General features: G+C 41.2%; 1 protein-coding gene across 1 annotated transcript in view; it reads left to right on the top strand.

The window, feature by feature from the left end:
* Positions 1-1,847: 1,847 nt before the first annotated feature.
* cUnh18orf63 (chromosome Un C18orf63 homolog) overlaps positions 1,848-24,338 on the top strand; it is a gene marked incomplete at both ends in the record, with an annotated part of 30,322 nt that continues 7,831 nt past the window's right edge. The window contains 13 exons of the mRNA XM_079259596.1: positions 1,848-1,978; positions 2,063-2,141; positions 9,004-9,060; positions 10,178-10,289; positions 12,240-12,281; positions 12,363-12,439; positions 12,583-12,695; positions 14,405-14,501; positions 15,070-15,155; positions 15,783-15,969; positions 20,439-20,619; positions 20,749-21,506; positions 23,917-24,000. Of these exons, the coding sequence (XP_079115722.1) occupies positions 1,848-1,978; positions 2,063-2,141; positions 9,004-9,060; positions 10,178-10,289; positions 12,240-12,281; positions 12,363-12,439; positions 12,583-12,695; positions 14,405-14,501; positions 15,070-15,155; positions 15,783-15,969; positions 20,439-20,619; positions 20,749-21,506; positions 23,917-24,000 (2,004 nt within the window). The remainder of the gene's footprint in view (positions 1,979-2,062; positions 2,142-9,003; positions 9,061-10,177; positions 10,290-12,239; positions 12,282-12,362; positions 12,440-12,582; positions 12,696-14,404; positions 14,502-15,069; positions 15,156-15,782; positions 15,970-20,438; positions 20,620-20,748; positions 21,507-23,916; positions 24,001-24,338) is intronic.

Below are 24,338 nucleotides of genomic sequence, written 5' to 3'. Positions count from 1 at the left end.
CACAGTCATGAAGATGACTAACAGCAAACAATGAAGACATTTGTTTAAATCATCAGTGAATGAATCATTAATTCATTATTCTATATATACTATTCAGGTGATTATAGGCTTTTACACCAATGAGATTGTGCTTTTTAAACTTTACACAAACTACAGTGTGGATATTGTTTTGTTTTTCTGAGAGTGGGTCTTGTTCTAACTTTAAACCATTAAATTTCTGGTTGAACTGGAAGGATTTGTGGACAAAGGTATTTGTAAAAGGCTTCACAATATAATGAGCTGCTTGGTGAAGGTCTGTGCTCTCCAAATGCATTTTTTTAATTTATTGCCTTAATATGGCTACTTAAAATTTCTGGATTGATCTGTTGTTTTAAACATTGCTGACTAAAGCTGGGTACTTATTGTGTGGCCGTCCTCCTTTAAAATACAATGGTTTTTATTTTTATTGACTCATTTAAGCTTCCTGGTGAGACAGAAACATAGAGCTTAGAGACGCCAGAATAGTTATGATCAGATTCTTTGCTTGATGTTTTAATTCGAGTGAGTGGGAGCATGTTTATCCTGAACAACAGGGACCTCACTGTAGAGCCTTGGGGAACTCCGCATGCCATCTCTGAATAAAACGTAGTCCCTGACTAACATCAGGTTAGATGTGACTCCACTACATCTACCAAAACCTGAAAGACCCAACACCCTCAACAAAAAGGCCTTTTGTGTTGTTTTACCTCCGTTAAAATGGAATATAACACATTTGCACAGAAAAAAAGAAAGTTCAGTCAGTTTGATACACAAGAACAAAAGAATCAGGAAGCAATATGTGCAATATTTGTCTGATGAGCTGTTGTGTTGGACTGCAGGACATTTGTCTGAACTCAGTAGTTTGGTTTCCATTCATGTTTTTGTTTATCATTGTGTCTTTCCTGTCGTCTCCACCCCAACCAGTCGAGGCAGATGGCTGCCCTCCCTGAGCCGGGTTCTGCCGGAGGTTTTCTTCCTGTTAAAAGGGAGTTTTTTCCTTCCCACTGTAGCCGCATGCAGCTCAGGATGGGGGATTGGATCAAAGTCTTGATTCGGTGCAATCAGTTGGTTTCTATTATAGGATATGTATGAATTGGCTTGAAATGATGTGTATGTTGATTCGTGTATGTAAAATGCCCTATGACAACATTGTTGTGAAGTGGCGCTGTACAAATAACGTTGAATTGACAACAAAAGGTGAATGAAAATGTAAAATAAAAGTTTATTATAGGGATGCACCAATCCACTTTTTGGGAGTTACGATCCGATACCGATATATCTGCCAATACCGATATTTGCCGATACCAAATCTGTTCATGTGAACATTATTGTGACTGGCTATTATTGCTGTTATAACTGTGTAAGATTTCATTAGGTTGTAATAAATGACGATCCTTTCTGAAGTTACCTCACCAATAGAAATATAATAACATTACAGATCTAACAATTTCAACAAGTTTTATTCTGATTTGGCACATTTTACCTAAATACAACTATAAATGTGTGGTTTTAGTGTAACAAAAAATGTCACATTTTAACATTCAAGGCATTTATTTCTTTTAAAACACGTCTAAAGCATGTCATCAAACACATCTGCGCTGGCTTGACTAGTGTGGTATCAGGTATTGGTTGTAGTATCGGTACACTTTTATTAATACCAAGTACGAGTACACATGATACCGATATCAGTATCAGTATCGGTTCCAAGTTTATTATAAATGAAAAACCAGGATACGTAATAACTATCTAAACACATTTTCTAGTCGTCTTCTCTTTGATATTAAAGCAGGTCGTTTTTGTGTGTTTGAGTTGTTGGAAGTGTGTGTAGGATGAGCGGACGCACCCAGAAATCGCTGTTTTTCCTCGGACTCCCAGACCTGAAGAAGCTGGTCTGCGTCACCCTGACCCTGCAGGGGGAGGAAGAAGAGGAGCTGAGGAGCAAACAGATGAAGACCTGCAGGTGAGGATTAGCATCAGTGGTCCACATTTGGAGTTTAACGGTTCATGTTGCGCTTTGACTCGGCGTGTTTGTGTTTCCTCTCAGAGAGCTGGTGCTGCTGTACTCTGACATCCTGGCGTGTCCTGCTCTGGACTTTTTTACCGGCATCACAGCAGTCATGGCTGTAAGAAACACACGTTCACGTTCCTCTGCTGCCCTCATTTAGAAAGTAAACATGCCAAAATGCACGAGCTTCTAATCTTGATGTGAGAACTTGTGCAACAAAAATTTGAAGTTGTGTTCAAATTTTCTGCTGAAAAAAGAAATTGAACACAAGCAAAGTGCAAATGAAGATAAAGACATTTGGATGTCAAATTTTCCTCTGGAGAAGATTTCAGAACTTGTTTTAGATGCTAAGTCACAGAAAAACATTCAGTTCACACAAATAGAATTACAACCCAGAACATAATCAGTCAAATCAAACTTTATTTATAAAGCACTTTTTCTACAATAAAATGCAACACAAAGTGCTTTACATGATATAAAAACACAACAAAGAAAATGAATCAGCCCCTCCCTTCTCACTATCAAATGCATACACACTCATACATTCATTCATTCATTTTCTGAACCGCTTAATCCAATTCAGGGTCGCGGGGAAGCTGGAGCCTATCCCAGCTGGCTTTGGGCCACAGGCAGGTTACACCCTGGACAGCTCGCCAGTCCATCGCAGGGCCACACAGAGACAAACAACCACTCATGCACACACTCACTCGTATGGGCAATTTTGAGTGACCAATTAACCTAACATGCATGTCTTTGGATCATACACTCATACACACACCCAAATAACATCAATTTCCAACGCTACTCTTAAGCATCACGCATACGCCTCCCTAGTTATTTATTGCTGAGCACAGATGAGCCTGGTAAGGAAACACCATTGCAGGAGCCATCTGCACCAGGAGTCGACCAGACCACAGTACCAGGGGCACCATTACTGTCAAAAGACCAAAGACATGACAGGCATTTAAAGACATTTACCTTTTTATTTGTTTGCATGCGTTAATTATCCGTTACAATCTCAACTCGTGTGAACAGCATGATGAAAACTATGCTCATCCCTGAAGATGTTTGGGCTAAGAGTAACCTGCGCCTGAAGATGTGAGATGATGTAGCGTGTCAGCTTCTGTTGGAATGTGCTGATTTACTCCTCAAACACGTGAAAGCTGTGTCATAAAACAGAATGATCTTTTGTGGAAATACTTACGAGTGAACTTGTTTTTCTGACTTCACATGCGAAAACAAGTTTGTGTGAAAATCTGCAGGGAAACGTTTAGACTTTCGTCACTCATCAAATCTGCAGGTTCGGGAATTACAGCACCTGTTTACCTTCATGCTTTTCTTTATACTCCTGAAGGAGCTGAGTCTAAACAAAGCTACTGAGATTTTTTGTCCCCAGAGTTTGGTTCGTCGCGCCGCTTCGCTGTAGTAGACTTCCACTTAGATCACTTCATTTCTGATTCAGAAATCTTTATTACTTCTGTGTATAATCTTGTGGTATACAAATGTCTACTCGCGCCCTGAGGTTGAAAACCTTTTGCCCTTTCGGACCAAACATCTGCCCAACCAGTTCCCCGATACGCGTCACCTGCCCAGGTGACGATACAGCGCCCTCTAACAGCAGCAATGAGGAACACAGTTAAACAAATTGGCTCCTATAACTCCCTTTGTTGTTGTCTTTTAAAGTGGTTCTGATCATTTGTTTTCTTCGCACGTTGGCTGCATTCCCACTCATTTTCCATAAAACTCTGTCTGCTCACATGCATGTCTCATGTTGTTGCATTAGATCAGACGTAACGGGAGCTACAGCAACACTTCCTGCTTCTGTTATTCAGGTTTTCTTCCTCAGACTCTGAGCATGCTCACATAAAACGGTCTCATTAGGAAACCTTAAAACGCTCTCTGTACAAAGTAAACCATTCAGCCGACAGTTTGTTCGCGATAGAAGCGGTTTGAGCGGAGATGTGTCAACGTTAAAATGAGCCGTGTTGCTGCAGTTAAGGAAAGGACGGATGATGAGCTTGGATGTTTCTTACTGAACATAATAACCTGGAACTGACTGTATACTCACTACAGTTGCACCAACATGATCTTTAGCTTTCCAAACACTTCTGGAAAGTGTTTCTGCAACTCTTAAGTCAGGTTAAGGGCAACTGATTTCCATCCAGGGCATCCTGGTGGTGTAGTGGTTAGGAATGAGTGTGAGTGGTTGTTTGAGTCTCTGTTTGAGTCTTTGATAGACTGGTGACCTGTCCAGGATGTACCCTGCTTCATACCTGCTAGTTGCTGGGATGAGCTTCAGCTTTTCCACAACCCAGAAATGGACTAAGTGGTAAAAACTAAATGAATAATTTCTATACAAGACAGCTTTGTGTGAAAAGTTGTGCTTTGATTGTTTACTCTGCAGTGGAGGTGGTTGTTCTGGTTTGCACATAAACATGGCCATACACTGCTTGTTGTTGGATTCAAGATGTTTCCCCTGCTTTTCTCAAGAATAAAGGCGCCTTTGAGGTGTTTCCATTAGATCTGTCGCCTTATGATCAGATCATTCAGACTCCTGTTGATACGGCATCTAAGCAGCACTTTTTTCCGAGTTGCGTGGAAACAAAGTGGGGTGTTAGCATCCGTTTCTGTGTGGTAGGAACACACTGACCCGGATTCTCTGTTAGTGTGTATGTTTGTGTAACCTGAGGACCTCAGACATTAGAAACTGGACAAAATGAATGAGCTCTAATCACCATGGAAATGCTGCACGCACACATCACGCTCTGCACGCCACCCTGCTCTGCTCACACGCAACATGCCATCGCAAGCATGACACACAGCGGAAGACTTTCCTGGGTTGTGCAGCAGATTGTAATCATTCCTGACTGAACTCCGCAGAGTTTTTCTCAGTGTCAGCGATCTGCAAGCGGCAGATTTCACCGCCCCCGGAAGCCCCCATATCCCCCCCCCAACAAATTGCACCCTGTAGATAACCACGTTGCCAAAACCGCAGAAGAAATCCTGATGTGTTTCAGCAGACTGGGGACTGGATGAGCATAAACTAGTCTGCACATTGAGCTAAGTGTTCTTTAGATATTAAAGTATGTTCTTGATAGGGTTTACTTGCCTTATTGTGGCATTATTGTTATTTTAGTTGAAAAGGTCTTAAAATGACAACAATAATCGCTTAAGACGATATTATCATCTAGCGCAATAATTTCTGAGAATTAATCGCATTGTAAAATTTGTGACCATGACGGGCCGAGTTAGGGGGTACTTGGCTGAAAAAATATTGTACATGGGGAACTGTGTTGCAAAAAGGTTGAGAACCGCTGAGCTAAGAGATCACAACACAATTCCCTGCTGGTCAAAAGTAATCAAGCATGCAGTCATCAAACTCCGACTGAATTGTAAATATTTGCACACCTTTTGTATTGTAGTAAATGCTCCCAGTTGTGACGATTATGAACAATGCAATTATAAAATATACATTTTTAACTCCTGCAAATTCACTGCCAACTCTTCCAAACGTGCACAATACACCAACTACTTTTACAATCTGTGATCCGTCACAGTTTCATGTGAACACTTCTTTTTACAACAGTAAACCAGTGAGCCCGATTTAAGCAACACATCAACAGGAGAGAGAGATTGCAGCACGGGGGGCTTCACTGGCTGCCTGTCTTATTTAGAATAGTTTTTAAAGTTTTACTTTTGGCTTTTAAATGTTTAAACGTTAAAAATCAGAAGACCAGATGCTTCTAGTCGTCCCGAGGACTCGACTTGTGACTCGTGTAGACAGAGTCTTTTCTGCAGTAGCCCTCTGGAACAGTCTCCCTCTTTCGGTGAGGTCTGCTGGGACTTGAAGTGGTTTTAAATCTCTTTTGAAAACTAACTCCGGAGAGCAGTAGGTCTTTACTCTCTTATTTAGTCTTTTTTTAACTATTTTGTTGTCTTCATTTTAGTGCTTTTAATGTTGATTTATTTAATTTTACCTGCATAGCACTTTGGTTACTTTGAGGTTATGTGAAAGTGCTCTTCAAATAAAGTTTTGATTGATTGATTGATTGATTGAGACAGCTTATTGTGAGCTAACAGACTTTCTGAGGGAATAACACGGATGTGTTTCATCCCAGCAGGAATCAGCTGCTCATAACATGTAGTTTAGTCAAATTTGGAAGTTGGGACGGCTGGTAGCGAAGAGTATTTATTAGTTCCAGTGGATTAGCTGTTAAACAAACTGGAAACGACTTTGTAAGGATTTATTTGTTCAATGTCGGCTTATTGTTTAAACCTTCAGCGATTCAGCTGACAGCCTAACACATGCTATACTTTCCTTTTGTTTTACATGCGTGTGAACTCTCCAAGCACTGACACGCAGTCATCACAGGTTATCTGAATTCCTAGCATTCCCTCTGTACACACACACACACACACACACACACACACACACAGGAAGATAATTTCCTGACAGCCTTCATTATTGCCCTGAGCAACATAAACACCTCAGTCTCTGCGTTCATTCACATCCTGCTGAATGAAAGCAGTTCAGACAGACTCACTGATGTTATTTTTCTCACCACGAGTTTTATGGAGACTTTCTGGTTTATTTTTCCTGATGATGATGTTGAAATGTTTGTGAGAAGAAAGCTTAAGTAGCCGAACAAACCCAAAAAGACTAATGTAGAAAGATCTGAGACATAAATGATCTTCAGTTTAGATTCGATTTAACATGAGATGCATTAAATATAAAGCAGAGCAATGTGATGTCACAGATCCGTCACTCAAGCACAGCTTTATCCTGAAACATCTGCTGCTTCAGACATGGCCGAACAGATGAAAACATGGAAACTTTTGGAAATCCTGAGCTTCCCTGTGTGTGGATGAGCAAAAGCATTTAGGATGAAAACCTTTCGTGATAAATCCTGCATCGTTGCTGCTCCTGTAAGAACACACGTTGGTGTTTTCATAGCATTGTTGCTACATTTATTTAGTGTAAACAAACTGTTTCACTCAGCCTGTCTCCTCGATTGTACGTCAGTCTTATGAAGTGTAGTGTGCATCGTTTCCATCTGTTGCTTCGACACGCCAAAAGTCACAAGACCACACTAACGAAAGCCTCATTGTGTCATCTGTGCATGTCGAGTTGCTACCAGGAATTTCGAAGGGCCTAAACTCATTAATCTGTCAAAGCTTTAAAAGGGGTTTCAGTCGCGTTGTAAATCGTCACTTTTAGTGGATAAAGGCTTGATATGGGCTTCATTCGGTTAGACAGGAACAAATAATGCTACTGATAAGTATCGAGAGTGAGAGGCCACCCCATAAATTAACATAGGAGGGCGACAACAGATGGAAATCTACATTTTTCATGTTGCAGAGTGAAGCAGGTTGAGCAGATATATCAGATATCTCCAACCTCCAACAAGCATCTCGCCTTTAAAAGTCCAGCTGTTTGGAGGATTAGCAACTTGTTACGCTTTCTGCTAATACTTCATAAATACAGCAACACAATCACTGATCCATTTGCATAAACACTCCTTACTTATCCCATTTAAAAACACTGAGTTTGACACATTAACGCTGATATAAACACAGACAGATGAGAACAGTAATACAGGGTTGGGAACATATATAAGGGAAAATTATTATCCATAGCCTTTGTTTGTATTAGCTGTTAGGTAGCCTAAATTAGATGGAAATAATCAGACATATATGCATTGATTTGTTGTGATTCTGCTGTATTTTGTAGTCTATGCACATAAGGTATAAAACACTGTATTCATTGGAGGCCTGTTGGAATGTGCAGAATACAGGAAGGTTTACTCCCTGGCTTGTTAGAATGGACACAGAAAGGGCTTTCTCTGAAGTTTATCTGATTCGTGTCAGCCTTACTTTGCTTGAATCTTCAGTTAGACGTGCAGGTGCTTTATGTCTAGATACGGCTCAGCTTTGGAGGACTCTTTGTGATCTGCCCAGCAACTAGGAGGGGTCAGGTATAACTTATAATCTTGTTTTATTTCCGTGTTGTAGGTTGCGTGGCCAGAGTGGCTAATAGATGGCAGTCAGCAGACGTCCTACAACAAGTTGAGACTTTATCGTGCAATAGTGCATGTTGTCTTAAAATACATAGAAACCCACAATGGAAAGTTATCATTACACACATTACATTTTACCCACTAAACATAACTGAAATCCAATAAGCCTAAAGTAATCTAACATGCACCCTGCTACATCAATATCGGCTCTCGCGGACAAACAAAATGCCCACCTTAAATACCCTCACACCTCAATCCCAACATGGCCGCCCCCAGCATCTTCCACCTTTCAGGTACCCGCACTAAATAATGTCTTAGTCATTCTTTCCCCGCTGCCACAGATAACTCTCCAGACTGTTTTCCAATCCCCAAACATCTGGTACAATACATATCCTATAAAAGACAAACCAATTCCTGTAACACAATGCAACACCATGTAGCCACTGGTGTGAAGAAAACAACAACAAAGATAGCTCAGACTTGGCATCATTTATTCTCATCCATGAAGATTTTCCAGAACATATATTCTCTATTAAACACTAAGTTAAAGATGAGACAAGGAACCAGATGGTATAATGTCGTAAAGCGTCACACGGACAGCCGTCACATGAAGCGCTTTTTAAATGGATCGATTTCACTTAGTGTTTCATGACGTCATCCGAACACACGTCTCTTCCGTTGGCGTCTCTGAAGTGAGGAAATGGACCCAGTTGCAGAACATTGATGGAGGAGTACTACCTAGCAATATTTTTCTGGATTAATGTAGATTAGCTGCTCCTGTTGGAGTATTTTCACCCACTTTTTGTTGTGTCTTGAAATAACCTGCCAGGTTTTCTCATATAAAAATCAACCTGGTGCAGAATATTTAAAAAAAAAAAAAAACTTTCAAAGTCTGTTGACATGATGTGTTGCCAACTTCCGCAGCCTTGACTTCTTCCCTTGTCGCTCCATATTTTCCCACAGATGCAGTTTTTCCACAGAGGCATAATCCAGGCGTTCACACAGAGGAACTGTCTGCAGGTAGGGTGCAGACAGATGTGTTTCTTTGTTAAATGAACCCTGCTCCAAAAAATAAAGGGAACACACCATCATTCCCATTTAACGCCAAACTTGTGAGACGTTCGTGGTGGATATCTTAGAACGTAACACTCAATGTGAATCAGTTTCACCTGTTGTACAAATGGAGCAGCCAACAGGTGGAAATGAGAGGAAACTAGCAGGACGACCTCTGTGAGGTGGCCGCAGACCATTTCCCCATCTTCTAGTTTCTGGCTGATTTTGCCTTCGCTACTAGAGGTAACATGAGTGTCTGCAAGCCACAGGAGTTGCTCAGGTAGCGCTGCTCATCCAGGATGACAGTTTGCTGAGTCTCCCAGCGCGGTGTGGAGAGCATACCAAGAGACAGGCAGTATGCCAGGAGGCGTTGAGGTGGCTGGAAGAGGACAACAACCCAGTAGCAGGAACGCTGTGTGAAGCAGTGACCTTCTACAACTCCTACAAAATGACCTCTAGGCTGCTAATGTAGCCCGACTGTCATTATATACCAGGATGAGATCCTCAGACCCTTTGTGAGACGGTTTGATGCTACAAGGAGACCTGGGTTCCTTCTGACAGTCTTGTGTGGCTGGAGTGTGTCGGCAGCACGGGGAAGGCCGTCACCGCGACTTCAGGCCTTGTTCCGTCATCGCTACCATAAAGTTGTCTGGTCCAGGTCTGGGAGGGGAACATCTGCTGGCTCTTCGGCAGCATGTCCAGATGTTGGAGGCAGTGCATCCAGACACATTGAGGCCACACTGAACCGTATTATGAACGGTGTGAGGGATTTCCACAGACATGGGTTCAGTCTGGGACCTGATCTTTTATTTGGAGAAGGATTCTAAATCCAGACCTCTGTGGGTTGATGATCTTCTTTTCTATTAATTATTTTATGTTATTTTGTTGTCAACACATTCCACTATGTAACAAACAAATATTTTTAACTTGTTTATTTCATTAATCCGGGTCCGACGTGTTGTTTAAACGTTCCCTTTATCGTTTGGAGCCGTTCTGTGAAGTTCATTATTTGTTTTCTGGCTGCTGAAATCTTTACAAACCCTCCAGTTTACCTTTACAAAATCTGTTTTGTGTGTTTGTGTAGCTGGCCTCTCCTCAGTGTGTGTTTCCAGGTGACCTGCAGCGCTGCCTCTCCTACTCTCTGATCACCAGATTGTCTCCCAGCTGGAACAAAGCAGGACTCTACCTCATTGCTGGTGTGTTACAGTTCACACACTCCAGACATGTTTCAGCAAAGCTATGCAGGAGTTAGATGTCCAGAATATGGTGTAAATATAAAACATTTGTTAGGAACTAATGAGAGGGAGTAATGTCAGCTCTACATGAAGGCAGAAGGAAACTAAGATTACTCAGGTTTTTTAGATATGAACCTCTTTAATCTGTCTGAGTGATTCTGCTGATTTATGCCAGTTTTAAAGTTCAACCTGTAATCACTGCTGGCAGGATGTTTGCTATTTATCAGGATCAAGGTTGTGCTGTGTGTGTGTGTGTGTGTGTGTGTGTTTGGTCAAAGTCACATCTGAGTGTTGCAACACTCCCTCAAGCCTTCACCTTAGACCATGTGAGATAAATGTGCATGGGTGTGTGTTGTACATGTGTGTTCATTGCACTTCAGAGCTGGAGTCCTCGTAAAGTTTTAGAGATTTTTATACACATGTTAAAAGTGTTGAAAAGAAAATAAACATGTTCCCGAGGTGTCAGTCTGTCCCGATGAGGTCAGACGGAAGTGAGGGGAAAAAAACGCTGAATGTTGGTGTTGAGCTGCAGTCTGTCCTGCAGGGGGCAGCAGAAACACCGACTTACTGCAGGTCTGATCGTCTCCTGAAGCTCTCACAGGAGTCCTGATGAAAACTCTCTGTTGAACCTTAAACAGACCTGGAACTGGACTCTTTCTATCAGCATCATAAGACTATGATATTCACTGTACGTCTGCATCTGGCTGATTGCATCATACCCTGACCTCCCATCCGCACGCCAGCTTTATTTGAGACAGGCTACAGCTGTTGACAAGATCAGGACAAGTGACTTCTAAAAGCTAAAAACAAAATTATGGGCTCAGTACTGTCACTATGTTGTTACCATAGAAACAAATGGCTATTTTCTGATATGGGGTCCCAGTTTGAACACAAGGTTAAAGGTAAATGACCATATTCAGTCTGAAATCCCTGTTTTTCTGTTGGGAGAAGCTTTAACACGGGGGTGTCAAAAGTTGGTCCTACAGGTTTTCCATGTGTAACTTTTCCCAACATGCCTGACTCACATTAGTTGGATCCAACAGCCAATGAAGTTTTGCACAGTGACGGATTTATTTGATTCAGGTAAGCTAGAACAGGGATGCATGGAAAACATGCAGAATTGTAGCACTAGAGGACCAGAGCTGGACACCCCTGATTTAACACCTTTAGATAAATGGTTATGTAGAAAGAAGATTCTGTAAATGAACCTGGACTTGAACTTAAGTTGACTAAGCGGGACCTTGAGTTGAATCTGGGTTTTAGACTAATTGACACTTGTTGGTGTCTGTTTTGAGTCTGACATTGGGCCAGAGTTGAGAATTGTAAATCTTGGGTCATAAAATGGGACTTTGTCCAGAAGTTGATTTTATTTATTGGTTTTGACAGGAATCTTTAATTTGAAGCTTGATTCAGGCTCGACTCAGATTAAACCTTTAAGTTGCAAGCCCAGGAACTGTGAGGGGGTTTGTTATGTTGGACAGAGGTCTTGGTTTGACGCTGTCTTTGGTTTTGAATATCTGCTTGTGCAGAGTTTGTCCAGACTTTAAGATGTTTTTGTCCAAAAACAAATTTAGTTTGGGCTTCTTTTGAGAGTCCCATTTGGCTTGAACTGGGGATTGTTTATCATAACACATTTTTTTTAAATCATTTTGTTTGACAGGTTGCTCATGTAGGGCTGAGCTTAGACTTTATCTGTGGCTTTCCATAAAAAATGAAGGCTGAACTCTCAGTTGTCAGTCTTGTAATGCAACAGACTTTTATCTCAGAATGAAGTTGTGAACAGAATCAGCCTTGAAGCTGCAGCCTTCATTTCTGCTGCATTATGATGCATCACATGCAGTTTATCATGGAGCTCTGCAGTTAAAGAAGTTTATAAAATGTTTAAGAAGTTTTTTCTTTTTCTTTGTTTAGGAAAACACTTCCTCACTGAGAGAGGGAGGCTCAACGCTGTCAGTAGGTTTCACTCTTTCTAATTAAAAAGTGCTATGTTTCATTTAATACACAAGGTAAATAAATTGTATGTGTGTGTTTCAGGCATGGAGCTGAGCACCAGCGAAGGCCAGCTCTGCTTCAGCATTGAAGCCAACGCCGTGCGAATGCCTCCAATCGCAGTGAGAAAAAACTCTAAATCCGGCTTTAGGAGCTCCAAGAGAATCTGACCGGCATGAAAAGGAATTCAAACACTGAATAATATCCAGAAAATGAACCATTACAGAAGACTAAATGAAAGTGTGTGTGTGTGTGTTTGTCTCAGCTGGAAGACTTTGAGCTGTCCCCGTTAGTGCTCAGGAAGCTCTGCAGCGATCCTGAATGCGTCCTCGACCCGTCCTCCACTGGAAAACCCATCTGGTGTCACGTCCTGCCCAGGTAGGACGGCTCCACCTGCTGGACACACACACACACACACACACACACACACACACACACACACACACACACACACACACACACACACACACACACACACCAGTCTGTTCTCACAAAGGGGAGATTTAGATCAATGGTTTCCAAACCTTGAGAACAAAAACCCCCCAAAGACATTGGTGTTTTTACACCTTTTCATTTTAAACTGCAGCTTTTAGGCAGTTTCCATTAGAAGTTGTGTGAAGGTTTACTTCTCCGTCCACGTCTTACTGGTTTTACCACAGGTCTTCCTCAGGGTTGTGGTTTTATCTCCCATCATGTTCTCTGTGCACATAAATAGCCTCTCCTGTGATAGAGAAGAAATGACTATAAATATGCTGATGAAATGTCCCCGGTGGCTCACCTGACAGACGCTACTGACCATTAGAGACTCAGTGACATCTATCTTGTACGTTTCTAGAGCCAGACTGTACAACCTTTTCATCCGGGACGCTGCGTGTCGTCGCAGCAGACTTTTACTTCACACTCGATAAACCCACTGGCTGTTTGGAGCACACAACGTCGCTGATTCAGCAACGCAAGACGATTAAAAGAGAGAAAGAGACAAAACTATCGTTGTTAGATCGTCTTTTGCTGCTGAAGAGCGCTAACAGGTCCGGGAGGATGCAAGATGGTTGCTGAATCATCTGTTGATAGGAGTGTGTGATGGAAAAATAACAAAAGTTCAGGAGTGTCTCTTTAAAAAGCCCTATTGTGATAAATTAAGTGGTGAATTAAACTAAAACTGAATTAATCAGGGTTAAAAGAAGTTTTTCTGGTGTCGCACCAAACTGCAGAACTGCTGTCCCCTCCACCAACATGTAAAGTTGTGTTGATATGTATTCATACCCTTTCATGAAAGAAGGAAAAAAACAGCTGCCTGTAAAATAAGCTGAAATTAACTAAAGTAATAATAAATAAAAATTTTATGAAAATCATTACATTATTTTCTAATTCTGGTTCAATAGAAATATTTTTTTTAAAAAGCAAACAAATAAGATAATTTATTACATATTACATCAGTCATAAAGTAATAAATAATATAATATTTAGTTGAACAATCCTTTAATGTTTCCGCTCCAGTCAGGTGTTTTCTGTTCCTCTCAGTCAGACTTCTGCACCTGTTGACAGGTATTTTGTCCCACTGTTCAACAGAAAAGTCTCTCATTTGTAATTTTTTTCTTTCTTCAACTCAGTTAAATGAAAAAACAGTGTCTTATATTACTAAATTATATTTTTGCAAATTTTTAGTTATGTTCCTTTTTTAAGTCTCCAGTTATTTGAGTGACTGTTGTAAATTCAGCCTTTTCTTCAATGAAAGGGGATGAATACATATGAGCACAACTGTAAAAGCCTGTTTTTAGGCCTTAGCTCTTAACTCAGACATAGTTCTTGACATTTAGGCCTATATGTTGGTTACCGGTACTGACCCGTTTTATTTTGTGGCGTTTTCTTTTTCTTGGTTTATTTAAGTTCCTTTCAGTCAACATCTTTTCTTTTCAAAGTTCTTATAAATAAACTTTACTCGACTGTCTGATGTTGACCTGAGATGTTGCTGTGAGTTCCACTGAACAGCAGGTGGAGCTGCAGCTTCAGCCAGAGTCCAGCAGGATCTCCTCTCCACGTTTCTGTCACATTTATTCCTCACTCAGTGTTTCTGTTTGTGTCTTTAGCATGAAGAAGGGTCAGATTATCACCATCAGCCGCCAGCTGCCCAAAGATGGACCGTTCAGGACCTACAGAGACTTGCAGAACCACTGGAAGCGCATGGTACACACTTTTCATTTCTGATTTGAACCCTGAAACTAAATCCGCTGATGTCGCCTCACTGACCTCATGTCCAAAGTACCGAGGACTTACAAGTCTGACAAGCGTCATGCGTGTCCACACACCAACATTCACATCATGGTTAAACCTCCTCCGCAGGCTCTCAATCCCCCTGTTTTCTGCAAGTCTGGGCAACGAAAAACTGCACCCAACATCAATCTTTGTACTAGCCGCTGTGCACCAGAAGTGGTTGTCATGGCAACAGAAGCTGGAAATCTGCGGACAGAAAGCAGCTGACCTCGCCTTTATGAGCAGATGCTTAAAGAGCAAATAGACAGATCTGATGTGGAGCGCTGAGTCGGCGCAAGCTTGTTCAGATTTATTTAATATTTAATCATTTAGATCAGTTTTATTTCTCTAAAGCAACTTTTAAACTGGATTTTTGTTTCCCAACGAGTGAGCAGAGTTTTGTCTGACTTTATCTCACTAATTGGGACTAAAATGATGCTGTCAAGGCTACAAAGGCATTAAAGCAACTAATTAAAAAGACCAAATGATGTGTTTGTTCCAGTACGGCTACAGACTCCCTGAGCTGGCAGAGGAGGAGGTGGTGTACTGCAGCATCTACTTCAGACCGGTGGGAGAAAGACTCTTCACGTATCCCGAAACACTCGCAGTGAAATAAACCACAGCTACAGGCATGTTTAATTACAGTGTTTGCTGCAATAAGCAGCAGCTAAAAGAACGTAAACTCTCTTTTTATTTCTAAAATGTGTCTTTATACAACATAATTTATTCATCATCTGCATATTGCCTGGCAGTATTTATCTCTATGTATTTTATAAATAACATTATAATCCTTTGCACATAGATGGGCAGCGGTTGGAGCTTCACTGAGATAATAACTCATGTATTTCCTCCTTGGCATTGTGTTAACATACATTTGAAGATGGATTGAACTTCCTTTATTTATAACTGTATTATTACAACACATCTATAAATTACGCTGCATGAGAGGATGGTTAAGAGTCACAGGAGGAAGAAAATCTGATGGCAAAACAGCGACGACCAAGTCAGCTTTCTGTGCAACGGTTCAAACATGAGCACAAAATCCAAAAAGATCTGAGCGGAAGCAATGCAAAGCATTAAAACACAGCTAAACAAGCAGGTTCTAAGCATTTTACAGCACATGCAGACATGCAGAGCAGCAAGAAGGAATAAAATCTATTTATCTTCATAAAGTAGCTGGTAGGAAGTTACTTCTTTAACCTCCGTCCTGAGCAGCTACCCTTTGAGCTGCGTCCGCCTGCAGCCCGTGCAGCGCTGTCCGCGGGTCGACCTGCAGGCGGTGCTGGACTCCTTCCTGTCTGACATCAGGGTCAGACTGCAGAACGTCTGCAGCTTCCCTGCACGTCTGACCAGCAGACCCTGTTACCCCACCGTCAGCCTGAACACGGCTGCATCCGTACAGGTAAAACACAGAGAACAGCTTCACTTTACTGTGATCTTAATAAATATTTACACTGTGTTACAAGTTCTTCTGCATGGGGCGGGGTTTAGTTAATGAAACATTTAAGTTTTAGTGTTTCTGTGGAAAAAGGTCTGGCATGACGTTTGCAGTGAACTCAGAAACACATGAAGACTCATTTTCAAACTGGTTTGTTCTCTGATGAACTCCACTGGATGTCAGGGCTGGGCGATTAATCGAATTTTAATCTCAGTTATGATCTGAGTTTTCAACGATGATAAAAATAAAAGGGTGCGATTATTTTTCTTTCTGCAGTTTCCTCTCCTGCTGTCTTCAGCTGCTAATCGAGAGTCTCTGGCATTGCAGCGCTGTGCTGTAAACTCCTCCCACAGCCGCTTCGGTTTCATTCAGACACTGTTGCCAACTTGGAGACTTTCTCGCTAAATCTGGTGACTTTTTTGTTCAGAGCGACAAATCTAGCAGCTTTTACTGGAGTTATTGGAGACTTTTCTGGTGTTTTGGCGACTGACTTGAAGGCACATATTGTCCTGCAGTTACTGTAAGGAAGGAGCAGCGGGAGCCTCTCCCGTCCTAAAGCACTCCCAGGCGGCCAGTCTCAGTCGGCTCCGGCTGCAGGTCAATGTAGAATAACTGCAGTAGGTTGTGGAAGTTCACCTAAACATAGTTTATACCGTTGTCAGTGACAACTGGCTGCATTATTTTCATATACGTAGTTCGGCGAGTTAAACACTGTAATATCCCTCCGTTATCCCTGGCGTTACCATAGCAACGCGTTAATCAGCTGGTTCAGATCAGCTGTCTTTTAACAGGTGGATGAGAGCAATGCGCTGCAGCCTGACAGCGGTTGTTTGGCATAAAACGTGCATCGAGGCCAACGTAAAGTAGTTCCTATATAAGCGGTAAAAGCGGATTAAACAACTTGGAACCATACATTAGACGGTTATAATGCGCGACGTGGAGTCTAGAACACCACGACGCGCAACGTTGTTTAAAAATACTGGATAATTGTGTTAAATAATCAAGATCTCAATTTCAGTCAAAACAATTATGATTATAATTTTTGTGATAATCGAGCAGCCCTACTGGATGGTGCAGATGGATGGAGTTCTGCACGGTTGCTGGACGCCCAACATGGATTTCCTGCATGTACCTGATGACTCAGTTTCCACCCCGTAAACTCAACACAGACAGTTTTATGAGCTCAGATGCTGCACATCAGAAGACAGAAGGTCTCCGTCTGCTTTTTGTTAATTTATGCTGGGAAGGAGAACAAGCAGCGTCTGTTGCTGTGTATAAATCTGTCTCTGCAGCAAGAGGAAGGCCTGCCTCTTCATGCATAACATTCTCAGGGTTTGCTTTTAAAGAGACGGGTAAAAGTTACTCATCATTATCATCTTAAGAAACATTGAAAAACACCTTGTTCAGATGAAAGTCATACTTTTCTTCTGAAAGAGAAGAATCCATCTTCATCTGTCGCTCATCGTCATGCAGGAGATATTCCACCTGCCAGGTGAAACGTGTCTTATTGAACGGTCTGAATCAACGGCAGCAGGTGGAGTCAAAGCTGCTTCTCGTCTTCAGAGCTCGTTCTGCAGCTGCAGCAACATCTGCAGAGATGAATAGAGTCAAACTAAATTATTTACGTTGTTCGGCAAGGAACTCATTTCCTTCTGAAAAGAGCTGGAAGTGAAGTTATTTCTGTCTTCAAAGCTGCAAAGTTCTGCTCAGTGGAAAGCTGAGAGAAGAGATGAAGTTGGACAGGAGATGGTTTGTGGTAAATATCATAACAGGACTCTAAACTCACTTTTTATACTGGTTGAACTGGTGGGCCCAACTTTGTAATTCTTGGCGCACATAAATTTCCCAGCATTGTTCTCTGCAGCTCATTTCAGAGCATCGTAATAAATTTTAAGAATCTCTTTTAAATTAATTTTCAATTAAATTTCCTTCTGAAATAAATTCCTTTTTACTTCTTTTTTTTTCTTTTTATTCTATTTAAGTTTATATGATAAACTTTTATTAATTTCATCAAAAACAAATTTAAAGTGCTACATTAACTGAATTAAATTAAACTAAATAGCTGATTAAACTGTTCCGCTTATGACAAATGTGTGTTTTTCTCAGATTTATGTGTATTTTATTTCTATGAGAACAATTTATTTGGACTTAAATTTTGTAAAAGTTTTCTCCTCTTTGGCTATATTATATCCCATGTTAATGGTGTGTATACCATCCATAACAGTTCAAGTTTATTTTATTTTTTTTAATTTCATTTTATACATTTATTTTCTGCACCACTTAGTCCAATTCTGCAGGTGTGAGGCAGGTACACCTGGACAGTTCACCTCTCCATTTCATTTTATTCAGTTTAATTTAATTTTTATTTATGTTATTGTATTTTTACATGACAGTCATTAACATAAGCAGTTTTCTTTTTTCCCAGCCTCTGGTGAAAGTCCAACATTCATGGTAGTTTTGGAGGCTGCTCTGTTTTTTCTGGCCACGTTCCTCCTGGTTTGTCATTCTGCATATTTTTTTAGATTATTTCTTCACCGCCTGCAGTGGGGAAAATTCATTTAACTCTCAACACCTTAATCCCTTAATCCCTGAGTTTATTTAGTTTTATTATAAACAAATTCAATTCATCAAGAGAGGAAGGAAAAAGGTATAAAATTAAAATGCTATCATAAAATAAAATCCAATTAAAATGTAAATAAATTAAGAAAATTAAATATGGTAAAAATGATATAAAAATAAATATTTAAATGATTTGCAACATTAGGCATTATTAATGTGTAAAACAAATGAGACCCAAACATGAGTTGATTCCTGTTTGTTTGTAAAACTCCATGATTTCTTCCACATTGCTGAAATCATAGCTGATGATCCTGACAGCCGGCAGGGTAACAATCAGGATCATGTGGGTTTAATCAGACTGCTTTATGAAAAGATGAAAACTATTTTCTTCATCTGGAAATAGTGTCTTTGTTGTTCTGAGTGCCAGATGTGCTCTGTTTACAACCTCAAACCAACACAGCCAATCAGAGACGAGCTAAGCCTTCTCTCTCTTTAACTGGCTTTGTTTATCATAGTGTCATCCTTCCTGTGTAAGACCGAGGGACATAACACAGATAAAAGCAGATAAAAGTGCAGACGCATGCACCAATATCAGTATCGGCATCGGCTCAATACCAAGCGTGTGTACTCATACTCGGTATTAATAAAAGTGTACCGATACCACACTAGTCAAGCCAGCGCAGATGTGTTTAATGACATGCTTCAGACGTGTTTTAAAAGAAATAAATGCCTTGAATGTTAAAATGTGACATTTTTTGTGACACTAAAAGCGAGATCTCTGTTTCAAAACCACACATTCATAGTTGTATTTAGGTAAAATGTGCCGAATCAGAATAAAACTTGTTGAAATTGTTAGATCTGTAATGTTATTATATTTGAATTGGTGAAGTAACTTCAGAAAGGCCGGGTCATTTATTACAACCTGATGAAATCTTACACAGTTATAACAGCAATAACATGTAAAACATGTAAAAGCACAAACACATTTTCAGTTACTTAGTTTTCTTTGTATTTAAACTTAGTTTAAACGCTTTGGTTTCTTTTTGTTAGCGCGCACATTAAGGAGCCATTGTATTTTCAACTGTTTGTTTTGTTTAATCTTGTTTTCTTACTGGTGCTGAAGGGATTAGCCTGGGCACTGGGGGCGGGAGTGTGCACAGGAAGGAAGCTGGTGAGCAGGAAGTGCCACAGGACCTTGGGAAAACCTCAGCTTCAGAGGGAGAGATTAAAAGTTTAGTTTAGTTTCTTTAAATGTTGGTTCATTTTCTTTTTCATTTTTGAGTAGTTTGGGTTTACCTTTTGTTAGTAGTTTTGTTAAGAATAATTAAGCTAACAGTTTGGTTCTGTTTCTTTGTCTCGCTTGTTAGCATGTTTAATGTGTTACCCCATATGTTTTGTAACTGGTCTGATCAGCCAGTATTTAAGTTCTCCTATTTTTTTTGTTTGTCAGGTCAGTATGTTTTTTGAGTTATGTCGATTATGTTCCCTAATCTTTTAGTTTAGTTATTTTCAGACTTTGATTTAGGTTTTGCTTTGTTGACCTCTTTTAAAGGCCTAATTCATTTGTTGTTTTGGCAAATAAAACCCTTTTCTTTTGAAGCCACCTGTGTTCCTCTGCTTTTGTTGAAAAAGGTCCCTCACAGTCACAATAATGTTCATATAAACAGATTTGGTATCGCTAAATATCGGCAGATGTTCAAATTTCAGATATTGGATCGGAACTCCCAAAAGCTGGATCGGTGCATCCATACTGGGAGATGTTGGACACACCAGTGCGACGAAGAAAAATCACCAGTTAGGAGACGGTTCTGGTGTTTATCCCTTGTGTCCAGATCTCTGACTCGTCTCTGCTGATGTCTCTTCTTCCTCCTCAGGTGCTGATTGGTGAGCAGATCAACGTGACCACCTCTGTCTCCTTCAGACCTGTTCTCACCCAGCTGCCTCCTCCTCCTCCTCCTCCTGCCCGACCAGCGTGGACCTCCTTTGGGCTGCAGCTTCCAGCCTCTGCTCCTCCCTGCCAGCAGCAGGGAGCTCAAGACCTCCTGGGGAATGGATGTGGATTTAGGAATGCGCTGACACCAAACCAAGCACACAGTGGAAATGGAGACTGGCCATCATCATCATCATCATCCTCATTTCTTTCCTCTGTCTCCTCCTCGCATGTCTCCCTTTCTGAATCATCAGGCTACGGCTCCGATCTTTCCTTCCCCCAATCTTCCTCCTCTCTCCCACACCACCAGTCAGCTTCATCTTTTATTACCCCCTCCTCATCATCATCCTCTTTTCTCACACACTTCCAGCCAGCTTCATCTCTGTCATCCTCCTCCTCCTCATCTTCTTTTCTTCCTTTCTTCCAGCCAGCTTCCTCCCTCACCACCTCGGCTTTCTCCCCGCCTGTCCTCCCTCCCCCGAGCCAACTCCAGGTAAACTCTGCTCCCAAACTTCTTCCCATCTTCAGGAACAAAGATCCATCACGCCACGTCAACATTGCTCTGCTGAAGGCCCAGAAGCAGAAGGAGCAGCATGGCGTTGGGGGGGCGGAGCAAGGGAGGGTGACCTTATCTACCTTTGTGAGGAAGACACCCATCACTTCTTCGTCTTCTCCTTTCCCCACCTTGTCAGCTGCTTCCCTCCCTCGTCCTCCACCAATGGTCCCTCGGTTCAGTCGGCGACCGAAACTCCTCGGCAGTACAGTTCAGGAGTTGTCAGATCGCCCCAAAATAAACCACATCTCCAGCCTCAGTCCCTCATCAAAGCATAAACCCGGGATTATCCTCAGTCCTGCGCCAGGGATCAAGCCTCAAACAAAGTCCATCATTAAAAGCAAGGAGAAGACAAGTTCTGCAGGCACTAACGCCAAGGTTAAAACTGAGAGAAAAGCCCCCGAACAACCAGCAGCACCTGCTGACGTCACCAACAGGAATCCATCCGGCAGTAAGAAGGTGGGTCCCGTTAGTAGAACAGACTGAGATCAGGTCATACTTTGTAAGAACTTCTCATCTATGTTAGGTGACTGCTATTATCTTTAAATGAAGCTTTAAAACGTTTTACAAAAGTCAAAAGGCTTCATAAAAACGCTGCAATCATTGGTGCACTGGGATAAAAACCAGTCTGTACTGGCATATTGGCTCAAATCTTTACACTCCCTTAACCCCTTTATGTGTGGTGTCTCAATTTGCATCAAACCACTTCAGGCCTTTACCTTATTTCTTTATATTCATTCTATTTTATGTATTTATTTGCCTCTATGTATTCCTAATTATGTATTTATTTCTATTTGTATCACAAATTTTTCTCTATTTATTCTTATTTGTTTTACCTTTTTTTTCTGTCAATCTTCACTTTTGGCTATTTTTCTATTTTTTCTCCCAGTATTTATTTATTTATTTTTTATTTATTATTTAAGTATCTAGGAGATTAATATGAATCTGACTGTGCAAACTGCTGAAACCATGCAGGGAGTTTGCAAGAATAAGTGAGATAAAGAAAGAGTTGTAAAGAGTGTAACCAATAACACAGGCTAATAAGGAAAATCAGAAATCTGCCGACTCACTTTTAATGTTGATGAATAATGGTTAAACATTTGATCAAATAAGATGATTTATTTCAGGAAGACTTAAAAAGTTGAAGATCTGCTTTTTTAAAGGTGCTCTATTCTGCTATTTCTAGTTTTCTGAGGTGTCTACAGTGTTATAGTGTTGAATACTCATCGGGCGTATGAGCGGCACCGTTTTCATAAAAAACAGCACTATCTACGTTCAGTTTCCACGGCGACAAACTATTGGTTTTAGAGAGTTTTTTTCTACTTTGACATTTTAGTGACGTCCCGGGAGAGGGACTCTGCGATTGGTCATCTCCTCTAGGTTGTGCACGTTCACGAGAAGAAAGCTTAATTATTTCTTGCACTTCTGGGCTTGTATATATAAATAAATTAGACTGAAATGTGCATCATAGAGACACTTTAACTAATAACACAACCAGTTAACTAGTTGTTCTCCTGCTGGAAACGCTGATGTAATCAACTCGTTTAATAAATGCAAGGAGAAGGACTAATGAGGTAATAAAACAACTGTTTATTCAGGTGTTTTAGTCAGTTCATCATAACTTTGTAAACAGCTAGCGTGTTCACCGCGAACTGAATTTAATGGATCAGACTTAATGGGTTTAATGGGTTTCTTTACTGCAAACATGTTGGTGATGTGAAACCAGAGCAGCTTAGCAGAGTTTCTGCAATCATCATTCAATACAGCTAATAAAAAGTCCTCAGATCTGACAGGTGGCTGCGTCACTGGTACAGAACCAGAAGGAAGGTGAGCCTGACTGGTTCAGTCTGGTTTGGTAAAGAACAGAATATCAACGTGTTTCATGTGTCGGTGGTCAGGAAAGACAGTTCTGTGCTGACTGTTCCAATAACCCCCGACTGCAGACTGGAGAATGGGGCGGTGCTGGATATTGGGCGTGGTTGGATGTCAAATGGGCGTGGTTAGGCTGGTAATGGGTGTGGTTATAGGGTTAGGGTTCAAAATGTTGAGAGGGTGGGTTTGGACATCCAGCCCCCGTCCAATATCCAGCCCCACCTCATTCTCCAGTTTGCAGCCAAGACCCTCTCGACCAGGGGTGTCAGAATCCAGTCCTCAAGGGCCGGAATCTGGCAGGTTTTTGTTGTTTCCCTGCACCAACACAGCTGATTCAAATCAATGGATCCAGCAGCTTCTTGTCAACCTGTTTGAGTGTTGGTCAGGTGTGTGTTGGAGCACAGAGACAACAAAAACCTGCAGGATACCGGCCCTCCAGGACTGCAGTTCGACACCCCTGCTCTCGACTATTCGGATGAATTAATCGCAGTAAAATGGATGTTGTCTGAAAACTTACGTAGACCGGCACAGAGCTAGTTGTTAGTTGGGCCGCAGATCTGCAGCGTTTTATGGACCAATCAAAGTGTCAGTCCAGGAAAGTGACTGGCCTGACCAATGGGCAGTCTGTGAAATTTAACGGAAACAAGTAGGGATGTTTGATATTTGCTTTTTTTTTTACCAATATCCAATATTCCGATTTTTTTCCAATTCTTAATTTCGGATACCGATATCAACCAATACTGATATTTTTGGAGCAAGTTGTGCCAGACAATCAAACATATCTAATAAAGGTTTACATGACATCTTTTATATTTTGTCATTTTGAGTCAGAGAAGATGTAGCTGAGGACTTTGATATTTAATATGTGCATGTTGTGTATTTCCAATATTGCATTGTAATGTTGATATCGGACGATATCGGACATGTCTCGAAATGAGACGCGTGCTCTGATAGCTGAGCACAGCTGCAGTCCTTACGTGTTTCTCTTCTTTTTTAGAAAGTTGCTTTCAAGCTAGATTCCAAGAAACCCCGAGCTGCGGTGCAAGAGGTGGACGTGGAGGAAATGGCCAGAAGCAATCAGGTCGGCACACAAACTGAACATCCTTCCTCCTGCTTTTCCTCCTCTTCTTCATTTTAGAAAACATGCTTGCTGTAACTGTGGTGATAGCAGTTTGATTACAGCTACAGTCTGGTGTGTTGTCAGGTGCAAAAACACTGAACATGTCAGAAAACGTGAAAACATTCAGGAAAAGACAACAGAACCAGGAATGTTTCGTAATGCACAGAAAGTGCCGCGCTGAGGCGTGGACCCAAACGCAGAGTAGCCAGGCCAGGGGTGCAGAGTCTAGCAGGTTTTATGTTAGCCGTAGGAACACGGGGAACTAGTCAACGCAATGAACCCACACCAGAAAACAGAAA

This window comes from Telmatherina bonti (genome assembly GCF_933228915.1).
Source record: "Telmatherina bonti genome assembly, chromosome: 20".
In the NCBI taxonomy this organism is placed as follows: domain Eukaryota; kingdom Metazoa; phylum Chordata; class Actinopteri; order Atheriniformes; family Telmatherinidae; genus Telmatherina; species Telmatherina bonti.
This window is presented reverse-complemented; position numbering and strand designations above follow the sequence as displayed.